Source organism: Protopterus annectens, chromosome 3.part1 (genome assembly GCF_019279795.1).
Source record: "Protopterus annectens isolate FY-2018-M chromosome 3.part1, PAN1.0, whole genome shotgun sequence".
Taxonomy (NCBI): Eukaryota; Metazoa; Chordata; order Ceratodontiformes; family Protopteridae; genus Protopterus; species Protopterus annectens.
Window position 1 is genome coordinate 1,832,727,032 of NC_056732.1, and position 23,897 is coordinate 1,832,750,928.

At 41.8% G+C, this 23,897-nt stretch overlaps 1 protein-coding gene across 1 annotated transcript in view; it reads right to left on the minus strand.

Annotated features, from left to right (window-relative positions):
- LOC122797896 (putative protein ZNF720) overlaps positions 1 to 23,897 on the minus strand; it is a 61,312-nt gene that overhangs the window by 25,710 nt on the left and 11,705 nt on the right. The window contains exon 2 of the mRNA XM_044066415.1: positions 6,222 to 6,348. Coding sequence (XP_043922350.1) covers positions 6,222 to 6,348 — 127 coding nt within the window. The remainder of the gene's footprint in view (positions 1 to 6,221; positions 6,349 to 23,897) is intronic.

A 23,897-nucleotide genomic window follows, 5' to 3' on the forward strand; every position in this document is an offset into this window, starting at 1 on the left:
TCAGCGTATCTTTCTGGGGACCCAAAGGAGTGAACTCTACATGTTCTTTCAGTGTAGCACATATACTAAGGGTGAGCAGGAGACAGCTGGGAGAAAGACCAGTAACCAGGATAATTCCCAGGGGGACACAGACCCACAAACAAGTGCCCTGATGCTGTCCAGGAGGCTGCAGTCTATCACAAAGTGGACAGCAGTGGTCATGAGGCTCTGTTGGATTGTTCTGCTCTGCAAGCAGCCAGGGTCCGTCTTCACCTCCATAAGTCAGAGTCAGGGATCTCATCATACTCATGACTCTTGGGCCTCAATCAGCCTTCAAACCAACATCGTTCTGGGTGAGGGAAACTATTACTCTACACTCCTAGTAGTACAGAATACTTTTTTTTTTTTTTGGAGGGGTGCTGTGGCCCTTTTGGCCAAGTGCTTGTCCTCATGTAGCCCTCATGCTCTTTTGAGTCTTTGAGTCTCAAACTCCTGGTCAGTTTCAACAACCATTACAAGGACAGGTTAATAACAACAACCATATCCAGAGGGTATACAATTTCCTCTCACCCGCATAAACCTAGCCTTGCATCCTACCACGTCAAAAGAAGAGCCACCCAAGTGATCCTAACAAATCAGAAAGTATTAGGATACTCTCTTCTCGATTTCTTTTGGTACTCCAACAGATAAAGAACCTCTGGCCAGCACTATATATTATGGCCTAAACACCTATATCCCAAAGCAAATAATTTTAAATGTTAATGGTGTAATCAATTCTTCTCGGCTTAAAACAAAGAAACAGTATGATCCTTAGTCCTCCAAGATGCCTACCAACACATAAAAGTTACCAAGGAGTCAAGGAGGTACATCTGCTTCCAGGTAGTATCCAGTCATTACCAGTTTCAGATGCTTCCATTAGATTTCACTTCAGTCCTCAGAGCATTCATCATATGCATGTCTGCATTAGCAGTAACCAGTACAGACAGCAAACAGACAAGATGTTTCTGTACCTAGATGAACAACTCCACCCTGCTGTTATCAGTCCAGGCTCTAATTTCTTTCTAATGACCTCTGTTTAAACTATTCCATTCCTTTGGGCCTTGGGACACTGGTTGTCAGCAGACTCTCCTATAACTAACACATCTGTGGTAGCGAGAAAATCCTTTCGCCTTCTGCAAATTATCCTTTGTCATAGCTCTTAAAGGTCCAAAAAAAAAGTTATAATTCCCTCTTTATTATTATTAGGCCTATCACTGAATATTAATGCCCTCTTTAGCATGTACCTTGCTAAGCACCTAAGCCAACTCGACAGTCCTCACTTTTCTTCAAGAACAAAATCAGTACCCTTAAAGACAGTGATTAATCAATGTCCCTCCCTCTACTCAGTGTCATATATAATTCTAGAGGGTGATCTCGAAGGGGAATGGAACTTCTGCTTCTCACTAATGCCCCCCGCCCCTTTTGTAAATACACTTTCTGTACATACTGCAAATCCAAAATGCTTTAAATATGTCTTTATCATCAGTGTTACTAAGGCTGTACGACATTTACTATTAGATGTTTTTATCAGTGGTACCTAAGCTTAATGTATAATTTTGTTTAACTTGATTGATCTCCTACCTTAGTTTCTTTTATTTACTATAGTCTTTTATAAACTTTTTGTTTTATCTGATCTTTCTACTCTCCCAGGCTTGGCCTGAAAACAGTCCAGATGGATCAGTAATTTACCCCAGTCAACAAAGAATGAGTGAATAAACAATAAGCAAGCCATCCATGTTATGCATGATCCAGCATTCCCTCAACTCCTGCACCTGAAAAGAACCGGTGGCAAAGCAAACACCTGCTGCAGAGACCACTGTGCCACAACAGCAGCACATGATGGCACTACAGGTACTTAATCCAATCTAGTCCCAGTTCTAGAACATGCTGACCTTGCATATCAAAGTACTTCCCTAGAACTTTTAAAACTGTCTGGATGACTGGATGGGTGAAAGCACATTTTCACCCAAGACATGTGGAGGAAAATCTGCTTAATGTGGGAAATTGTTAGTTTCCCACCAGAACTGGATGACATAGCGGAGATTCTCGATGGTCTCCTTGGCTATACACTTAGTAAGAACCTATGAAGCTATGAACCTGAGAATAACTGAATCATGTGACGTTCCAGATGAGATCCTCTCAGGTACTATCCTTTGGCTTACTAATCATATACAGGGCAGGATATCCAGCCTTTCAGGTTGCAGTAAGATTCTAGAACTGAATTCTGTCTCCCTGTGGGTGTTAATGACGATATCATACTGCTGGTTTCCTACTCCAGCACCCACAGGAGAGTCCTGCAATGAATAAGTGGCTCAAGTGCACTGGCCCCAGTGGTCAGATCCTCATATCTCATAAAATCAAAATTTCCAAACCCTGCACAAAGTGGCGGTGTATTACAGACAATTACACTTGTGGAAAGCCCTTCCACCCATCAACTTTCCAGGACTTGGTCTGCATGGACGTATCTGCCCTAGGGAAAGGAACTAGAAAGAGCAGATGGCCAAGGTAGCGTAGTCATCTCTGAAGTCCACTTTCCTCATCAATGCCCTGAAAATGCAGATGGTCCTCTGTACTTGATCTGCCTTTCAAGACTGTCTTCTTCAGAGAATGACTGCCATATACTCTGACAACATGATAGTTCTGTGGTTTCAACAAGCATTGGGTGACTCTCACCACGAATACCACAATGTCAGTCTAACAGGCCATGCAGTCCCACAACTTCATTGAGGTCAATCAAATCCTCTGAACAGGCCTATGTCCTTGCAAACAAATATAGATGTTGTCAACTAAAGCTCCATGGGTGGTTTCACAACCAACCTGTGACTCCCAGAGCATTTGGTTTATAGTACAAGCTTCAGCATAAACCAGTTGCCTGCCAACCAATGCAAAATGCATCAAATTCTCCTCTTCTACCTCATGTAGGAGACTAACCCAGGGATGCCCTGGTTCACAAATTGTCCCCTAAACTCTTTTACAGTTTTCCTCGATGGTTTACTCAAAATGACACTCTCCAAATGGCCAATGTCCTCCTTATAGTCCATTTACTGGACATAGCACACATGCTTTTCTCTACTTCACACTTTCTTTCTGAGGAATTGTCGTGCTTACTATGCACCCATTTCAGCACTCAAACTTTCACTAACTCGTTTGCTTGTACTTCGGAAAAGTAGATGCCAAACAAGAGTGGGCCCAGCCTTTCAGGTTGCAGTAAGATTCTAGAACTGAATTCTGTCTCCCTGTGGGTGTTAATGAAGATATCATGCTTCATGGCAGTGGTCATACTGCTGGTTTCCCACTCCAGCACCCACAGGAGAGTCCTGCAATGAATAAGTGGCTCAAGTGCACTGGCCCCAGTGGTCAGATCCTCATCTCCCATAAAATCAAAATTTCCAAACCCTGCACAAAGTGGTGGTGTATTACAGACAATTACACTTGTGGAAAGCCCTTCCACCCATCAACTTTCCAGGACTTGGTCTGCATGGATGTATCTGCCCTAGGGAAAGGAACTAGAATGAGCAGATGGCCAAGGTAGCGTAGTCATCTCTGAAGTCCACTTTCCTCATCAATGCCCTGAAAATGCAGATGGTCCTCTGTACTTGATCTGCCTTTCAGGACTGTCTTCTTCAGAGAATGACTGCCATATACTCTGACAACATGATAGTTCTGTGGTTTCAACAAGCATTGGGTGAAATGCCACAATGGCAGTCTAACAGGCCATGCACTCCCACAACTTCATTGAGGTTAATCAAATCATCTGAATAGGCCTACGTCCTTGCAAACAAATATAGTTGTTGTCAACTAAAGCTCCATGGGTGGTTTCACAACCAAACTGTGACTCCCAGAGCATTCGGTTTACAGTACAAGCTTCAGCATAAACCAGTTGCCTGCCAACCAATGCAAAATGCATCAAATTCACCTCTTCTACCTCATGTGGGAGACTAACCCAGGGATGTCCTGGTTCACAAATGGTCCCCTAAACTCTTTTACAGTTTTCCTCGATGGTTTACTCAAACAGACACTCTCCAAATGGCCAATGTCCTCCTTATAGTCCATTTACTGGACATAGCACACATGATTTTCTCTACTTCACACTTTCTTTCTGAGGAAGCCTTGACATCTGGGCCCCAGAAAAATCTTTCTAGCACATCCCTTCAGCAAACCTCACACAGACATTCACTTAGTCAGACTTGTGGATTGGCACCTCTGATTCCATTAACTGCCAGTAACTCCACTTTTTACACACAAGTAATATAAAGCTTATGCTCTTCACAAAAGCCTTCTGTTCACAAAGTATACACACAAGTGAACTCCCTTCCTGCCCTTTTGTCCATGTTTCTGCCAGTTACATTTCTATCAAAGTCCATTTAGTGCCAATCACTATTCAGGGCTTGATTCTTTGGTATAACTCAAGGCCATTTTAAAAAGGGTACATTTCTCCTTAGACCTCTAACACAGATCCACTTCCAACTCACGACTTGTATTTACACACTGAAGAAATTTACCCAAACGTCTACTCAGACATGCTTTTTAGTTGGACTAAAATGCCTCTCCTGGAAGACATACTTTCTGGTAATGGTGACATCAACCAGGACAATCTAAGTTCATGTTTTCAGATAAACCACTTATATGTTCTTTCAAAGTAAAAGAGCCTAGCTTTCACACACACACACACAAACCATGTGTCATCAGATTACCAATCTACCTGTTTTCTTCCCAACTTGTACTGATGAACTAGATTACCTACTCCAGTACATGCATATTGACAGCATGTTGGTGTCTGTACTGACATAACTAAAGAGTTAAACAAAAACTGATAGTATCTCCTCTGCCTTATCAATACATGTCTTGTATCAATATGTCTTATAAAGACAGATTAGCTCAGAAGGCTGTCAAACTCTCCCTGTACAGCTGGCTGTTTAGCTATACACACTTGTGTCACATTCAGCAGGGTAAGACTCATCACAAAGGACTTATGGCCTATTCCACTACAGCAGTAGCAATTTCTATGACCATCTTTCTGTGGGCATCCACAGAGGATATCTAGGGAGCAACTAGCTGGTCTTTTCTCAATAATGTTGCAAGACACTGCAAGCCTGATGATATGTTCAGGTCCAGATCTGAACTTGGGGCTTTGGTACTCCAGAAATGTTCCCAAAGGAATGGATCCCCAGGACATTTTCCTAGAGACACTGCCTTATTGTGTCAGTGGATGGATGTCCTCTTATCACATCTGAAAGTTATCCAATTATAATGACAGAGACCCAGGTCATAGGTCAGTCCTCTGTAATATACCCTCAATTAGCCCCCCACCTTCTTTCTTTCCACTATGGCTATACTGTCCAGAGCTGTTGTAGAAAATATGGAAAGGCATGGTAGGAAAACAGAGTTCTCAGCAGCCAGAGACACTTTGATCTGTTGACAGCACCTAATCCTAGCAAAATTAGTCCTGTTGTTATGGAGGATATACCAAACTCTTATAAGTAGCATTACAGTAGTTACACAATTTGCATATTTTGCCACCATATTCCTGTGAAGCCCTGGAGAAATCTCCACCCCTACTGACACGTGAAGTCCCATCTCCACCCCTACTGACACGTGAAGTCCTATCACCTCAACAATTAACTCTAGAACTATCCTCCTTACAGAGACCTACTGATACCATGTGTTCATAGTTCTGTACCATCACCCCAATACATCCTTGCAAAGGTCCCCTTCAACTACTGATGCCATTTGTTCATAGTTTTGTAACATCATCCTTCCCCAGTGTATGCCTGGGACCAGCCTCCTTACCTACTGATGCCTTGTGTTCATAGCTCTGTGCAGTCACCCCCACAGTGTATTCCTGTAAAGGTCTCATTCACCTACTGATTTCTTGTATAACTAGTTCTGTACCATCTCCCCCTCCCCAGTATATCCCTGCAAAGGTATCATTCACCTACTGATGCCATGTGTTCATAGTTCTGTACCATCACCTCCCCCCAATCAGTGTATCCCTGGGACCACCCTTCCTTAGCTTCTGCTGCCCTGTCTTCATAGTTCTGTACCATCACCCCCACAGGGTATTCCTGGGATTACCAATTCCATATGCTCACACCTTTATGTTCCTCTTTATCTCTGGGAATATTATCCTTATCTACTGACACCACTTGCTCAACTTTCTGTGCCATCACCGCCCTGTGTATCCCTAGGACCACTATTCTTACCTACAGATACCATGTGATCAAAGTTCTGTGCCATCACCTCCCGGTATAGCAGTTTGTCTTCTTTGGTCAGCATATTCCATTCTTCCATCGAGAAGTCCACAGCAACATCTTCAAATGTTTCTGGAATCTGAAAAAAAATGTTTAAACTATTTTTTTATTTTCTGCAAAGAAAGGTTTCAAAACAAAACATGTACTGATAAAGTCTATGACTTATTACATTCAACAACTGTCATTTTACCCAGTACCAAATCAGTTCTCATATGTTTAGATAATTTATGTTCTTCTGTTCACATTTATTATATTTGTTAGATGGGAATGTCCCCAAGGAAAAGGCAGTTTTAGGAGAATTCATCATACAAATACAATATTATATACAGATATAAACATTTTTATCTATATTAATTTACCAGAGTGCAGCATTGATTTATATGGATCTTTTTAAAACTCATTATGGGAGCTCTGTTTGGTCAAGCCCTGTTCCTGAAATCTGTATTGGATACGATGATGCGACTTGTGCCTGGACTACAGGCCATCTCTGACCCTGCCCTGAATTGTATACTGCAAATCAGCAGAGTCTGGTGAGAGGAAGATGTTAGGAGCAATGCCCCATATGTTGTTATAAAATCCTCTCTCTAATGTCAAGCAAGTGCAACAGTTGACTGCAGTCAGAAAAGAACCCCTACATATCTAAGAACACAGACTACAGAACTCAGTACTTTATGCACACACCATAGCAGAAGTCTGACTTTTACAAGGCTGCAGGACAAGTTATAGTAGATGACATAGGCAAGGCATGTTGGAGAGAAGATGTCAGGAAGTCTGCATAGGTTCAGTTTCATAGGTTCATAGGAGGTTACTAAATTAATGGCCCTAGGAAGTTTACAAGCCTAGCCATGTAAAACACAAGTACCTTTATTGAGCATAGTTAGATGGTCATCAGAGTGATTTTGTGATGACTGCCCCTGCCCATGAGGGATGTAGGTGCCACCTCAGGGGTGAATTTACAATCACCCATCCAGTGATGAAGAAAGTTGTAAAGGCTGAGGTTGATTCGGGTCATTGAGGAGCACTGCTTCATATGTAGTGGGAGCCTGTTACACAGGAGTAGCAATTGCTGGGATATATATCTGTCTCCCTAGCATGTTCTGTTTATGTGATAGGCTAGGCTGAGATCCATGGAGCAAGTTATTTTTGTCCCATTTGATTTGAAGATGTCCAGTATGTCCAGTTGGGCAGGGTCTGAGACTGCTCGGTATGTCAGGCTAGGTCAGTTCTCAGCAGCTTGCAGCATACTGATGGCAGTGACAGGTCGTTCAGTCTTTCCATGTAGGTCATGTTTTGAAGGCCCTGGATTCTCCCGGTCACAAACCTCTGTTTTCTCCAGTCGTTACAGGTGTCTGGTGAGGTGCAGAGAAGAAGGGAGCATTGTACTCAATTAGTAGTCTGATAAGGGTTAAGTACAGCAGAGCTATGACATCCCTGGCCTTGGATGTGTTGCCCTTAGTTATGAGGTGTGCAATGAACAATGTGTGTCTCATCACCATCAGCACACAGTGACTGAAGTGTAGACTGCATGTGTTACCAAAGTCTCACAACACTCTGAGCTTACAGTGATGCTATGTATATCATAATTAGCAGGGGTACTTCATTGCTAAAGGGGACAATGAAGAATGTTATTGCTTTAAGGTTCAGTCTGAGTTTGGCACCAAATCATAATATGTTACCATCACTAGGGGACTCAGTACGAGTGTGCCCAGTTGACAGTCATCTGCAAACTTGGCAAGCCACAGGCCATCTACCTTTGCCCAGACTTCAGAGAAGGTTTCCAAACAGTTGAGGACCCAGCACAGATCTTTGTGGTATTCCACTGGAAAGTGGTCTAGTGGTGGAGGTGCACTGCCCAACTTTGAGAGTGTGCGTTCCATCAGTGAGCCAGTTGGCTATCCATCTAGTAATGTATGAGTCAATCCCCAGATGGGAGTCTCTCTCTATGATACCCGAATGGGTTACTGTGTCAAAGGGCTTGGACAAATCAACATAGGCAGTATGTTCTGTTATGACTCATCCAGGTGTTTGGGGTCATTATCAAAGGACTACACAAGGTTTAATAAGCAATATCTACCCTTGACAGAACCAAAATGGGTCCGGTCGAATGCATGGAAGGTCGCCTATGTTCCTGTAGATAAGGGACATGACGATTCTTTTTGTGACACCCGTACCCTGACCCAGCAATCAAGGAGCCTCAATCCTCAACAGTAACACCAGTGAAGGGCATCTCATATAGAAGGAAAGGATAACAAATACACACAGTAAAGTGCAATTTCCCTTAAGAGCACACAGAGATCACAGTCAGTCCGGGGCTGGTCGCTCCCTTGCTCTCCAGGTCCCCAATAAGACTCCCCCACTGGCACAGCTATAGGGTCCAGATCTCAGCCTAGTGGGCAAGCTGAAACCTCCAGCACCCTCTCTGTCCAACCAGTGCTTTGTGTCCCTGCCCACATAGCTGACACAAACACACAAACACAAACACACACACACACACACACACACACACACACACACACACACACACACACACACTTTGAGATGAGCTTATACAACCACAAGACACTCCTGGGGAAGGCTGGTACAGGTTCTCCAGCTGTGCCCCTTTTTCCCAGACTATACGGTAGTATCAGCTGCCACCACCCATGAATATTTATCAGCTACTCAAAGGCCCTTAAAATGGTGTCCAATTATTAATGCGCAATATTATTATCCAACTGGTAAGTGTGACTAAACAGTCAAGGCTTATTAGAGTGACTTGGTACAGGATCACTATATACATGCAATGTACTCTAGAGAGCTTAAAGTATCTCTACACAAAACAGCCACAGTTAAAAGGGTTTAAAATATTTAATAAATAATTAAAAACACAAGACAATACTTTTTACTACACAGTGCTTGTCAGGAGTTCAGAGATCACAGAGAAATACTTAAAATAATTCAGTAGTACAGTTCTGACATCACAGAAAAAAACACAGTCTAATCTTTCAAGTTTCTAGCGATTTATAAGAGAAAACACACATGTAAGATGAACTCACATATAGAGCAAAGGCAGAGTGTTGATAAGTTGAATAGTCAAGACAAAAATGCTTAATGCTCTCTGATTCTCTCTGCTTTTAAAGTCACATTCCTGGTTCACACATTACATCATTCTTCACACTTCCTGGGCTTCCAGGCTAACAGATACTACATTTACATTCTTCACCTCTGGGCAGAAACCACAGCAATAAAGGACATTTATGCATGAAACTTCTGGCCATTAACTCTGGCCTTAAAACAATAGCAAGAATTCCTTCATCTAGACTGGCTGGAGCCATGTTTACATCAAAGGGTCACAACATGCTTTACTTGGTCAGTAGAGTGCACTGTTGTTACATTTTTTCCAGTTCCACATGTAACACTATTTTTACCATTTAAGACAACAAGCCTGTAGTTTACATGAATATTTACAGAGGACAGAATTATCTCCCAAAAGTCTATCTGACTAGGTTGGCAGCCTTCACCTCTCTTCACCCAATCTTCACACCTTCATATCCTTGCAAATAATGCTGTTTATGCTTATGGATCAATAGTTCTAGTTCTGCATGTTACTAGATTGATGTGCATTGCATATCATACAACATATTAATCTATGTAGTGTAGTTGATATGTGTGAAAAAAGTACTGAGACACCAGGGTTGTAGTGCTTGGGGGGAAGCAACAAATGGCTGTATTGTAAACAGGTGACATTGTTAGGGCCTTCACTTTGTTATGTTTCTACATGTAGTTTCAAGTCATAAACAGGAAATGGACAGTAAACAGCACTAATACATAATATTTAGTTGTTCATAGCACAGCAAATTTGCTCTGTGGTTTGCAAAGTGTTTGCATGTGCAAGATACACATTTATAGGTTTATAGATTCATACTAGGCTAACTGCCATTGTGGACCATTTTAAGCCTAGCCAATTACCCTATGTGAAAATTAAACCTTGCACCTTGTGTCTGTAGGGTAAACACCTTACCCATTATGCCAACCTCCCACTTCCAAAACAAAGGTTGCACACCCTTTACTACACCCCAGTACCATCTGCACTCCAGGCCTACACTTACATCTACTGCCACAAGATGTCTGTGAAAATGCAAAGTACGCAAAAACATCTCACTAGCAGACTGAGGAGAAGGTAAAAAGGGCATTATATTGACTGATTCAAGGACAACTCATTTACTACCTGGGCATAAAAGAAGGATTAGTCTGGAGGGACACCCTGTCCCTGTGAAAAAACAAAAAAGGAGGAATGGCCATAAGGGCCTGGAGTTCAGAAACCCTCTGAGCAGAAGAGCCAGCAGCAAAACAGTCTTCCAGGTACAATGTTGCAAAGAAGCAAAATCTGCAGGTTCAAAAGAAGCCCAAGTCAGTTTTTACAGCAAAATTAAGGTCCCAAGGAGGAGGAATAGGTTTCCTTGGAGACTTAAGATGCAGAACATCTTTAAGAAACTGTTTGACCTCAAAACGAGAAGTGAAAGGAGGATTCAATGGCAGACAAGCATAGTTAAGCAGTACGTAAATGCAAGCCACATTGCTAGAGATCTGTGTTAGTGCATTGTTAAGCGGTGTGCAAATGTGAGCCCAGTTAGTATTCAATCTATGAAACACAGCTGCTGCTCAACTGATTCTGTGATAGCACGTGTACATGTATTAACATTTCTTTTTGAGCACAGATGATACTGGTTTGAATCCACGTGTATGTGATATTTAAAAAAATGCCAAACTCCACTCAAAAAGAGGCCAAAAAGTGAAGGGATCTGTCGCTCGTTCAGTCAGGTTAAAACAGACAGCATTCATAGGTTCCATTCAAGCAGCTTTATTATGTACAAACACATCAGGATTGAGGCTTAATAACTTTAACTTGGATAACCTTAGACAAACTAGCTATTACACTCATACAAGCTCACTGTCTGGCTGCACTCTCAAAATGGCGCTGAAGCCAGCACGTGCTCGCTATTTATATGCACGTGCTGTCCTTGGAAATGCTGCTTAAAGGTACAACATCCACACTATTCTACAGGATCTATTGCTTCTTCTGGTACTTGTGTATTGTGTGTGGTTCTACTTTTTGATCAGATTAAAGGTGTTAATATGGGGTAAATAGGAAAGTGGTGAAATGTGGAGCAAGCAGATGGAAGAACAAAGGGAAATCAATACAGGAATGTGATGGAGGGAGGTAGGAAAGAACCATAGCTATCCATTCATTCAAAAGTAAAAACTGATCATATGTGCAGAATATTAGCTGAATTTGGAAGAGGGGTGACAATAATGTAGTCATGTTGTACAGCCAATTGGACCAAATCAAGTATGTCAAGTAGACATATGTGAAATGGAGAGCTATGTAAGGGACAATTGTTGGGGGACAGGTGCCCATTTTTTATTAAATTCAGTAAGAGAGAACTGCTGGGTAAGGGAAGTAGGTATGCCTGGGTCAGGTAAGTTGGATAGGTGAGGAAGCAAATGCAAACAAAACAAACAAGACAAGAGACAGGGATGGTGAGGGACACAAAAGGTTGGGGCATAACTGGGGTGAGGGAGGGAACAACACAGGCTTACACCCATCAAGCTTAGAGACATTGAGAGTCGAGTCCTCACCCACTGGACTGTCATCTCTGCCCCTCACTCTACTGGTGGTGCAGCGTTTGACATCTTTTCTTCCTTCGGACCATGAGAGAGAGCCGCTTCTCCATCCAGCATAGGCGTACACAATGGTGCGGTGCACAAACCTACGCATCAACACCGGCATCTCCCGGAGTGTGATGAAATCACCAACTCTGCCACTGCTCCCGGAGGATACCACTGGACAAGCTTCCAAGGCTGTACTACCTGAGGGTGCAGGTAGTGCAGGGGCAGCAGAAGCAGTGCTGCCAGGTTGGCTCCCAGATATGCTGGGCTTTGGTGATGGAACTGATGAAGCAGGGGCAGGCTGCTCCAATGGGGCTGGCCTACCTCACTGTGTTGTGTAGCATTTACTGATCAGGTACACATGGATGACATGCAGACATCCTGATGACATAAAAAAAAGAGAGATAAGGGATGGGGAGAGAGAGAAAAAGAGATAAAATTAGTATCATCATATGTGACATACAATGCATTAACAATTATACAACTCTCTTATCTGAAGTACTACATTTAAGTATATGTCCTAACAAATACACACTACAATACAGATTGCTGAAAGTAATCCTTGAAATGTGCATATATTGCACATGTGCGTGTTCAAAGTATAAATATTACAGTTTACAGCAGGGCATTTGTGCCATTCGTATAGAGTTTTATTAAATTATTTATTAATCAAGAAATAAGTGTGGTATAGTTGCGAATCATGGTATTTGAACCCACAATCTCAGACTACAGTCTAATCTTTCACTCCTATAATTGGTGTGTGCAACTAACTAAATCATGCATACTTGCTTTTACAGTTGAGATATGCATACTCAGTTTGATACAACTGTATAAAGGACTCAAAAAGCTAACTTTTTAAGCTACAATCACACTTCTCTTCTTCTGCTGCATACATACCCCTTGCTTCCCTCAGTCTTACCACTCAAGAAACATGAGCCTGCCTATTGAACTCATGCTTGGTGGCAGCTGGGAAAAGAACAGAAGAGCATTACGCATACCAGTCTTGCCTATATTTATCTTTTTAAGTCTCACAAATGCTCGCTTATTGACATACTTACACAGCTGTGCGATGACCGCAACTTCAAATTCATGCAATCAGTTGTTAAGAGTATCCATTTTATGCCTGTGTATATCATTAAAATGATGCCTACATTGCTCTCTAGTGGGTGGGATACCAGTGGCACTTGATACAGCCTGGGCCAAACTATTCCACACCTCAGACTTGTACTGGGAGTTGTCCCCCAGCAGAAGCCTTGGGCTGTGACATTTTACCAGGAATCCAATAAATATCCTGGACACCCCACCTCTGTATTCTAAACTGGGCAGTTTCCTCCCTAATGCCAACCATGTCTACCAGCTGAACTAGAGCAATGGAAATGGATGCTTTCCCGCCACTTCCTGTTATTGCGTTCACTGGTAGTGCATAACCCAAGGAATGATGCCAACTGCATTTGAGTGATGTTAAGCATAGAGTAGCAGTGCCAAGCATGTAGGAATTAAATAATTGATATTGGAAGGGTAATCTGACACTTGGCCTTAGTTTGAGGGGTGTCTACTGATGTAGCCTGGAAATATATACTGGAACATGGAAGGTAACTGTTAGGTGGGTTAAGTTTGCAGACATGCACTGGGGGCATAAATGTAATGACTAGATGCATTTTTTGCCTTTACACACTGTGAAAAAATTAATTTTACATCATGAGATTCAAACCTATGCATAAGGGACAAAAAATTTCCTTCCAGAGCATTGATTTTCCATCTTTGCCACCGAAGTGCTGCTCAGACAGTCAGGAATCATACATAAAATTCAGGTGATATTTTGAGCTGTTACACATGTATATGTGTGACCTGACAAGGTTATTCGGTACAGATGAAGCTGTGTATGTGTTTCATGTAATTGTGAAGACCATACAAGTCCAGATAACAGAATTATACTTACAGAAATACAGGAGATAGTATACCCTCAGTCATACATTTGAAAACACAATAATGGTGCCTCATCCCTCATACATATAACTCACATCAGATCCACTATATAAGGGTTATAAGTGAGAGCGAATATAATGGGAAGTGGAACAGTAAAAGTGTATAGAATTTCCTGCAACAGAACCCAGGTCCATGTGTATGGCAGTCCTACACTTATATCTGTTGGCCACAAGAATACTGAAACTACAGTTGTCCATTTCAGTTCATTGCTACAAACTGCACTGCTACAACAGTAAAAATAGGTTGCACACCCTCTATTAGAACCCAAGATCATCTGTACTCCAGCCCTACACTTACACCTGCTGCTGCAGGACTAGTTACATGGTACTTTCTAATTTCATAATCATTCATAAAGTCTCTGTTACCACCGGGCAATGCCACTAATCATGTTTGCGCGGTTTCCAAAAGAATTAATTGAATGTATCCTGTTTCAGTTATTGGCTGACTGAGTCCTCTGCTTCCTTGGAGGGCCACTAGTCCAGTTTACACATTGCCATGCTTTGAGCAAACAAGTAAAGCACAGCCAAACCGGACATTCGTTTTCCCCATTTCCCGTGTTTGTTTGAAACCACTCATGTAAATACCACCCCCCCCCAAAAAAAAAAAATAAGACGTGGAAAAGCAGTTGAAATGAGTTAAAGCAATCTATGACATACACACTACAAAATGTTAGTACACATGAAATATTTCTACGCACATCAGGATTTGAGCTCTCACTCCAATGACCTTCAGAACACAGTAAGGGTATCTTACCCCTCGTTGCCACACAAACAGCTTTGCAGCAAGGAACTGAAATCATTATGCATACAACCAACTGCAACATCATCTACAGTAATATGAAACCATACAACTGTTATTTGTACATTTATTATTCTTGGATGTAGTGCACTAAGTGATCTCACAGCCAGTTATGACAATTGCTTGCAAATATACATGCCTGTCTTACCTCTCTGTGTTTGTTGCTCATTCTTCTTTTATCTGACCAGTAATGTGAGACATGCAGACTGTAAACCATTCTATTTCATTGTCCTTAAAATGTGTGAGGATATTAAAAGACAATACTATACTATGCACTTGCCATCAAATGAAGGGAATGTTGGATGTTCATGAACAGAGAATGTCAATTGTGTGCTGCTTACTTACATTTCCAACCTTGACAAACTTGCATCTAACACTTTGCAAGTCTAACCTGACACACCCATTGGATGTAGGAAGGTCTGCATTGCTGTTGTGTTTACCTTCTCCCAACCAGTAATCATTCACAGTTGCAATCCATTAAAAACAAACACTGAAGGAGTGCCTGCACTATGTTTACATGTGTACATGGAGACAAGGATTTGGGATTCAACAATTTTAATGAGTTCACACCTCATTTGCATCTTCACCATGCTGCTAGCCCTGAATCTACATCAGAAGACAACCATGTAGCTAGGGAAACTGAAGGGGAGCAGACTTGTGGTGAACACAGAAAAGAGGCTATTACTTTGGGATATATCTGCACAGAGGATTACTGAACTTGACAAGGTATGCTTGCATTTTGTTGGCTACATATTGCATATGTTTAAATGTAATTAAGGAAAATCCAATTAATAATTTTATATATATATATATATATATATATATATATATATATATATATATATATATATATATATATATACACACACACACACACACACACACACACACACACACACACACACACACTTTGAATAGCAAAGGCTTTTACACTTATCTGCAAGCATTAGTTAGAACTGATGGCACAAACAGGTTTGTCAGGGCATTTCACAGATATACATAATTGGCAACACCTTAACATGGAATGTTCTATATTAAATTTGTAGACATGTCTTCGGGACAGTTCCTTTGATAGCACATTTACTATTTCAAAGATGGTTTCTTAGCAGAATGCGTCATTTGCCTGATTTTTGGGGAGGGGGGAGCAAAGCTCCAATTCTGTTATGGCATAAACAAGGATATGTTGCTATTGTTACTCTTGTTTTTATTATTACACAACACACTCCAGGTTCAACACTTATAATTATAGCAGTTGTAACATTTTTAGTTCAGAGCTGACTCTGTCTGATGCAAACAGTACACAGCCAATAAACAAGGAGGTAAAGGTTGTGAATGTTGCCTGGCATCAATGTTACTATATGTATCCATGTAGGAGGTTTTAAGCCCTTAGGTGGTGAGTGTAAGTGTACTATGCATTGTCTCTTAGCCAATGAGAGGGCATATGGAGCACACCTACATCTGCCTACACCTGCTGCTTCCTCCTCTGACTCCTCACCTGCATGTGGCTGTGGTGATCTTGACAATTTTGTTGGGAATGTGTGCCCCTTCCCCTTGTTGATCCTGCACCAGAATTGCAAATTCAGCAGCCCATACACTTGCTGTATGATATTTCTGATTTGAATGTGGACCTCATTATGGCATTCTTCAGCAGACGTATGTGCATTTCTGATGGGTGTTATCAACCGTGGTTCCAGTGTGTAACCTGCATCCCCCAGCAAATGACCTTGTCAGATCCCCCCCCCCATGAACATCTGATACAGTTGGGAGGTGTGCTAGATATGTGAGTCATTGTAACTGCAAGCACACACATTCAAGCTGATTCCCTTGGCATTACACATGAATTGGCAGTTAATACAGTGAAAGCCCTTTCAATTTATGTAGAACCTTCCCTGTTCCCCGGGTGGTGCCTTAATTTCTATATTTGTGAAATCTATGGCACCCAGCACTTCAGTGTAGAACTTCTACATATTTTTGCCCCTCTCCTCGGGAGTATGGAGAAAATATATGTGGTCACTAGCATGTTGGAGCATAGGATTCAGGAATTGATGGAGGATCCCGGATGCTGATGCCTGTGACACCCCTAGCATGCCCCCTGTTGGTCTCTAAAAGGTAACTGTAGCTAAGACTCAAGTGCTACACATATCTTTTTTTCCACTGGTATCGGTTCCCCTCAGTTTGCCATGGGTTTGAAATGAGCACAAAAGAGGTTGCAGAGTTCCTGTAGTGTGTCTCTATCCACTCTGCAGCACTCTACAATTTCCATGTCATGTAGAGTGTGATAAGTTACCCAGAGTCTGAAAACTCTTTTCCTTCTTTGCCATGGTCTGTCAGCAGCAGCAGCACAGACTTCAGCCTGTTACACATACACATGAATTAAAGCAACAGCAGTAGTTAACATTCTTTCTGTGTAGAATCCTTTCTGTGTCTATATTCCAATAGATTTTGGAATTGGGAAAACTAGCACGGAGTCTGTACAGTTGCTTTATAGCTTGTCGAATAGCTCCTCCATCTTGGATTGGTTGATTATCACACAGATCAGCTGCTTATGCTCTAATTTGCATGCCACAGTGTTTACCTTGTTTTCGCGGCTCTACCCACCATGTACAGCCACTTACTGAATACAAAACAGTGAGCTACTGTATGGAGTGCAACATGCACACAGTAGAAACAGACCGTGTAGGCTTTACTGAATCAGAATGATTATATAGATTCATAGGTGTGTACTAGGCTAATGGCCCTAGAGCCTTTATAAGTCTAGCCCCCCCCAAAAAAATTGCCCATGCCATATAATACAATTTTAAAACAATGCAACATGATGAGATTTTGTGATAGCATCTTATAATATGGAAAGGATAGCACTATAATTATAGTAAGTTACAAATAAAAAAATGAGGGTTATATACAATGCGATAAAACATAAAAGGACTATTCATTATACTATATGAATTATTAAAAAAACAGCTGAGATGGAGGTTGGTAGGCAGACAGTAGGAAAAGGAGGGGGTGAGGTGAAGAAAAGTAAAAGAAAAAAACAGGAAAGATAAGCGAAAAAATACTGTGAGGAGGGGAGAAAAATGTAGTTTGGTGACAGTGTTACAGGTGAGAGGAGAATGAAGGATGGCAGAGTATATAAGGATGTCTTGTGAAAAAGGTGAAAAGACCACAGTGAGATGAGGAAATGGAAAGTTGAATTCATATGATGTATTATGACCTTTGATTTTATTGGAAGTGACAGTTTGTGAGTTTTAACTCTTAGGATGGGTTAAGCTAAGCTGGTTTAATCAGGAGATGTGGAGCAGCATGACCCTGTTCATGGTAGATGCTGCTTTAGGTCAGGTTTAAACGAGTTTAGGTTGCTGATTTGTTTCAGAGAGAGGAATGGGATTCCAATCTTTGGAAGCACAAGCTGAGAAAAGCAAGTTATCTGCGGAGTTATAGGATTTAGAAACAACAAGCAGAGACTTGTCATCATATCTGAGCTCTTTATTTAGAGAGAAGGGGTTGGACAATAGACTGTAGAGCAGGACATTCATCTAGCTAATATACAAGTTTGTGGGTTACCAACAGTTGTATCAAGGTTAGATTTTGTGGGAGAATTAACCATTAAACTGTTTGTGACGGACTGTGGCGAGTTTTTGAGCAACGATCTGTACTTGCACAATTAGTGACTATTAACAGTTCTGATCTTCTGCACTAACTGCCATACACACTAAAATGATCATGTAGTCAAACTAAGCCTGCATTAACAATGCATTTTTAAAAGATTAGACTGCAAAATAATACATAAATGTGTCTAGTTAAGAGTATTGAAGACACAGGTAAAGCACCATGCAAGTGATCACAAGGATGGGTCTATATTATGAATGCGAAAAACCGTATGAGCGAATACGAAGATGACATGTACTGCACGAAGTATGGAAATCCCGAATGTACAAAACCGCAAATTCCGAAATGTCGAATTGTTTTGGTTGGCCTGTCTGCGGTATAGCTCTGTAAGGAAAGTGTGCGATAAATAGGACTTTAGTGTTAGGATTTGGGTTAAGGTAAATGTATAGATAGGTAATGTATGTAAGGATTAGTGTAGTGTTAGAAGTAGGGTTTTTTAAGTGTATATGTATGTGTATTGTTTATTTAGTTTGGGTGTATGTCTGTAGGGAAAGTGTGCGGTAGTTACGGAACATAGGGTTAGGGAAGGGTTAAGGATAGTGCATAGTTAGCTGTGTATGTGGGGTTTAGTGTAGGGTTAGAGATAGGGTTTTGGTGCTTTACCTTAGGTTAGAAGTAGGGTTTGGTTAGTGTATGTTGTTGTTGTGTCTTTCGGCTTTTCCTGGTTAGGGGTCGCTACAGCGGAACTCCGGTCCGCTAATGATTGGCAGTAGATTTTTATGTGCCGAGTTGCCGGCCCCGATGCACAACCTTCAAACGAAGGTACACCCATTCACGCATGTCTCCACACAGAAGATGCTCTAGCTGAGAATCGAACAGGACAACATCTTACTGTGAGGCGACAACTCTACCGCAGCACCACCACCGGGTTTGGCTAGTGTATGTGTGTGGTTTATTTATTTTCTTTGGTTAGGTAGTATGTAGCGGGTGGTGGGGTTGGCCGACTATGACAGTTCGATATTTTTTTTTCTGCAGTTTAGTGCGTTTGGGATTTTAGGTGTCGACGTTTAGATATTCAGGAATAGGGTTTTTCGGTTTGGTAATATAGACCCACAAAGATCATAGGATGTCTAGAGATGCACCCCTTTTAGCAGACACACACAAAAGTTAGCTTCTCTCTTTTTGAACACTTAGTATTCACGTCTCAATCGGAGCAAGACACAACATGAAAACCTTGGAGTAAATCAAAGTCTAGCCACCCAATAATCAAGGCTAGCCTTAGAGACAGTCAAAGTATTGCTTAGTTTGACCTGTAGTGGTAAGTAATTCCATAGGATTGGAATATATTGAGTTAGAAACCTCTGTCCAGTGAGTCTTATTTATTTGTGTAGATTTTTAAGTCCCTACAGAGGTGCTTTCACAGCCACTACTTTTGCAAAGTAGCGGGGGGTCTGATAGGGTTGGGCCACTCGACTTGAAAAGCAACTGACAGGTCACACTGAAGTGGTATGTGCATTAAATTAAGGAGAGTCATGCTAATCTGTGTTATTGGCGTGAAAAGCGAGTAACAGGTCACGCTGAAGCGGTATGTGCACTAATGAGTATAAGGAGAGTCGTGCTAATCTGTAGGATAGTTGAACGATTCAAGGCCTTTAGTTTTCTTTATTAGGTATACTTACAGCCTTTCCCATTAAGCAATATGCTTGGACTTACAGGACTGTGTACGGTGGCAGGATGACTTCTTTGGATCTTGAAGGTATTCTCTTGGAAATTGCCTAGACCAAATACAATGACAATGTCTATGGTAAAAACAGTGAGGACTGAATGTGAGCCAGCTACCCATGTAAGTACCCAGGTCTCTTATGTCTGTATCTGTCTGAAGTGGAATATCATTTATTACATATGACATAGGAACAGCTTTGTTTTGCCAAATGCTACCCTGCACCATTTTTTGTATTTAACTTGCGAGACTGTTACAGTACACCAGCGATGTGCATATTCCATTCCTTGTTGGACCATTTAGTATCAGTGCATGAGCAGATAACAGTGCCCAGCTTGCCGTCATCAGCAAACTAGGTCAACCACAGTTTTGAGATACTGAACTGGATGCCTGCAAAATAATGCCAAAAGTACAGGACCCAGGACCGAGCCCTGTGGTAGCCCTTAATTGTGGAGCCAATCAAATACAGCAGATGACATACAGGTTTTGCAGTGGGTTTGTCTAATATTTTTCAAAATATCAGCATAAAAAATAGTATTAAAAACCTTGGCCAGGTCAGGATAAGTGGTATGCACTGAGTGACCATTGTCTACAGCCTTAGTGACCTTGTCAAAGAAGTTTACTACGTTCAGGAGAAGGAGCTGCCATTTTTTAAATCAAACTGATTGAGGTCTAGGTAAATGAAGTTGCCTTTGTCTGTAGAAACGAGTTGCACTATGATATGTTCGATGGCTTTGAATATTCGGCTGGTGAAGCTGATGATATAATTACCTGAGTCTACACAGGGGCCCCTTTTATGTAGGGGAGTCACTGTGGCTGTTGGACAGGAAGGGGTAACAGCTTATGTACAGACTTGGATAGTGCATTCTTGACACTGATAAGAATGCAGCCTGGTACAGTGTCTAGTCTCATGCAAGTATTTGTAGCTGTTGACAGAAATTCTAAGACTTGTTCCAAGATTATTTCAGGAATACCTGGGGCCACAATAAGGACAGTGGAATCAAATTATTTACTTGATTTTGGTTTACTGGAAAGGTCTGACTGGAGGAACTCCTTTTCAGTGGTGGCCCAGTGAGAAAAGTTCTAAAAAAAATGTACCTACACACTGATATTCACATTTTATAAACAACGAAATGAAAACAGTGACAGATAATTGCTTTAAACAGTACTGTAAAGTAGGCACACATCTAGATTACACACTTAGCTGGAGGTAAGTTAGCATTAAACGTGTCTGCTAATATACTGACTACATACTTGGGAGTGGAATATGTGATTTTATTGCAGATGGGCCCAGTGCATATTGTTGGACATTCATTAATTTTCTGACATGACTGAAGATTTGCAGTTTCCTTTGTCTCTGCAGTGAACCTAAGCTCATGCTTTGTTTTACAAATGATACTCCTAAGTTCCTTGCTGGCATGCTTCTATGTGGTCCTGACACAAGGAGATAGGGATTTCTTCTTATACACTTTATTAATACTGGCATACCAACTGATAAGTTTATTCCTGAATTTACCATTATATTAGTAGGTTTACCTGATGAAGTCCCCAAAGACAGTCTCATTTGGTTGCGGTAATAGCAGGCGTGACAGAGAAGATGACTGACTTTTGGTGAGGTGTGGAGATATGGGGTGGGGTACAGGTGACAGCCAGGTTGGTAAGGATCAGGTCAGGGATGTTGGAGCCTGTAGTGGATAGCTTAACAATTTGTTCCACGGCATTGGTGTTAAAGTCCAGGAAATGATGAACATATCCAGTTTTAGAGATGTAAAGGTTCATAGGTAGGTACTAGGCTATCAGCCCTAGGGCCTATACAAGTCTAGCCAAAAAGGTACCCTGGCTTTCACCACCCAAGAAAATTATTTTCCTGTGCCCCTATCGAGCAGAGCCACACAGGTGATCCCCGGGGTGAATTTCCTATTTCCCATCCAATCATCAAGATTTTTCTTGAAGAGTGCTAATGAGGAGCTTTGTTTGATATAGACAGGTAGTTTGTTCCAGAGTATGGGAAGTATCTGGGACAGGAATCTATCCCTCCAGCATGTTCTGTTTATTGTGGTGACAAGGTTTAGGTCCCTAGAGCGTGTAGCTCGGAGGGATTGCGATTTATTTAAGTGGAGCATGTCCAACAGCTCTGGGTTTGACATAGCTTTGTATGTTAGGCAGAGATAGCCTCTGAGTAGGCAATATGCGACGGAGTAAAGCTGGAGTTTTTTTAGACAGTCTGCGTACGGCATCTGTTTGAGGCTGGTAATCCTCTTTGTGAGGTATTTCTGCAGCCTTTCCAGTTGTCGTAGGTGTCTTGTGAGGTACATATCAAAAGGGGCGCTGTACTCTATAATGGGTCTAATGAGTGACGAGTACAGAGGAACAATGACCTCTTTTTTCCTGGATGAGAAACCTTTTGTGATTAGGTGTGCCATGTAGAAGGATTTCCTGACTACTGTGGTGATGTGATTATCAAAGGAAGGACTACTGTCCACCTGTGTCCCAAGGTCTCTCATCACACTTTCGGTGTTAAGTAGACTACCGCCTATGTGGTAGCTCATGGGTATAGAGTTTTTACCAAAGGGGATGACACTGCACTTTTTGGCATTGAGCTTGAGGCCATGGCTTTGACACCAGGCATCTGTCTCAGTGAGGCCCTTTTGTAGGATGTCCACATCGTTAGCAGTTTCAATTATGGCTCCAAGTTTGCAGTCATCTGCGAACTTCATTAGCCAAAGACCTTCTGTGTTAGCCTGTACTTCAAAAAAGTAGATACCAAACAGGAGAGGACCCAGGACTGAACTCTGTGGTACTCCACTTGTCACTGGTCTGAAGTCAGATTTGGAGTCTGCTACTTTCACAGTGTGGGTTCTGTCAGTGAGCCAGTTGACAACCCATCTTGTGACATAGGGATTTATAACTAGTTAAGTTTATCTATAAATTCCAGAGTGGGGAATGGTGTCAAAAGCCTTGACGAGATCTAGATAAGCTGGATGAACCACCTTACCCTTATCTATGATGATACATTCCATGGCCTTGCAGATCAGGCTTGTTAGGCTAATGGAGTGGGAGTTCCCGGGGTCCATGGTGGCTCCCCCTTTGTGGAGTGGGATAATCATTGCTGTGTGTCATTCAGTGGGCACAAAGCCTGAGGTGAGGCTATGATTGAACTTGGTGCTTAGGTGGGGTGCCAATTCATTCTGTAGTTTATGTAGAACGCAGCCTGGGATGTCGTCAGGTCCATGGGTGCTGTGTTCTTGGCAATGGAGAGCGTGGTTTTTACCTGTGCAGCCGTGATTACAGGTACTTTGCATTCTTCCGGTATAGAGATGGGCCCTTTAGGGGGTGAGGGGGGGGGGGTAAAGATAACACTTAACCTATCTGCCAGGATGTTGGCAATATCAGTTGGTTCTGTATATTTAGTGCCACTGTGCTGTAACTCAGAGCAGATCCAAGTGTTGCCATTAAGATTTTTGACATAGCTATAGAATGCTTTGTGGTTGTCTTTAGAATCAGTGGCGATTTTGTTTTCATAACTAGCTTTGGAGGATTTTATGAGGGATCTCAGCTTCTTACTGAGGCTGACCAGGAGGTTCCTCCAATCATGGGATTTTACTATTTTTTGCAACAGTTTCTTTCTTCTGTTGTAGAATTTGTTTATGGCAGGGGACCACCAGATTGACTTCCTTTTTTTGGAGGATAGCATCTTGGTTCTGTTAGGGATAGCACAATCCATGCACTCGTGTAAATGCTTATAAAGTGCATTTGTGTAGGATTCAGCAGTTGTACCTCTATTGTTCGTCTGCATGGGTGTCGTGAAGTTTGCCATTTCTGTCTTAAGAAGCGTGAAGTTGGCTTTGGAGAAATTCTTTATGGTGGTT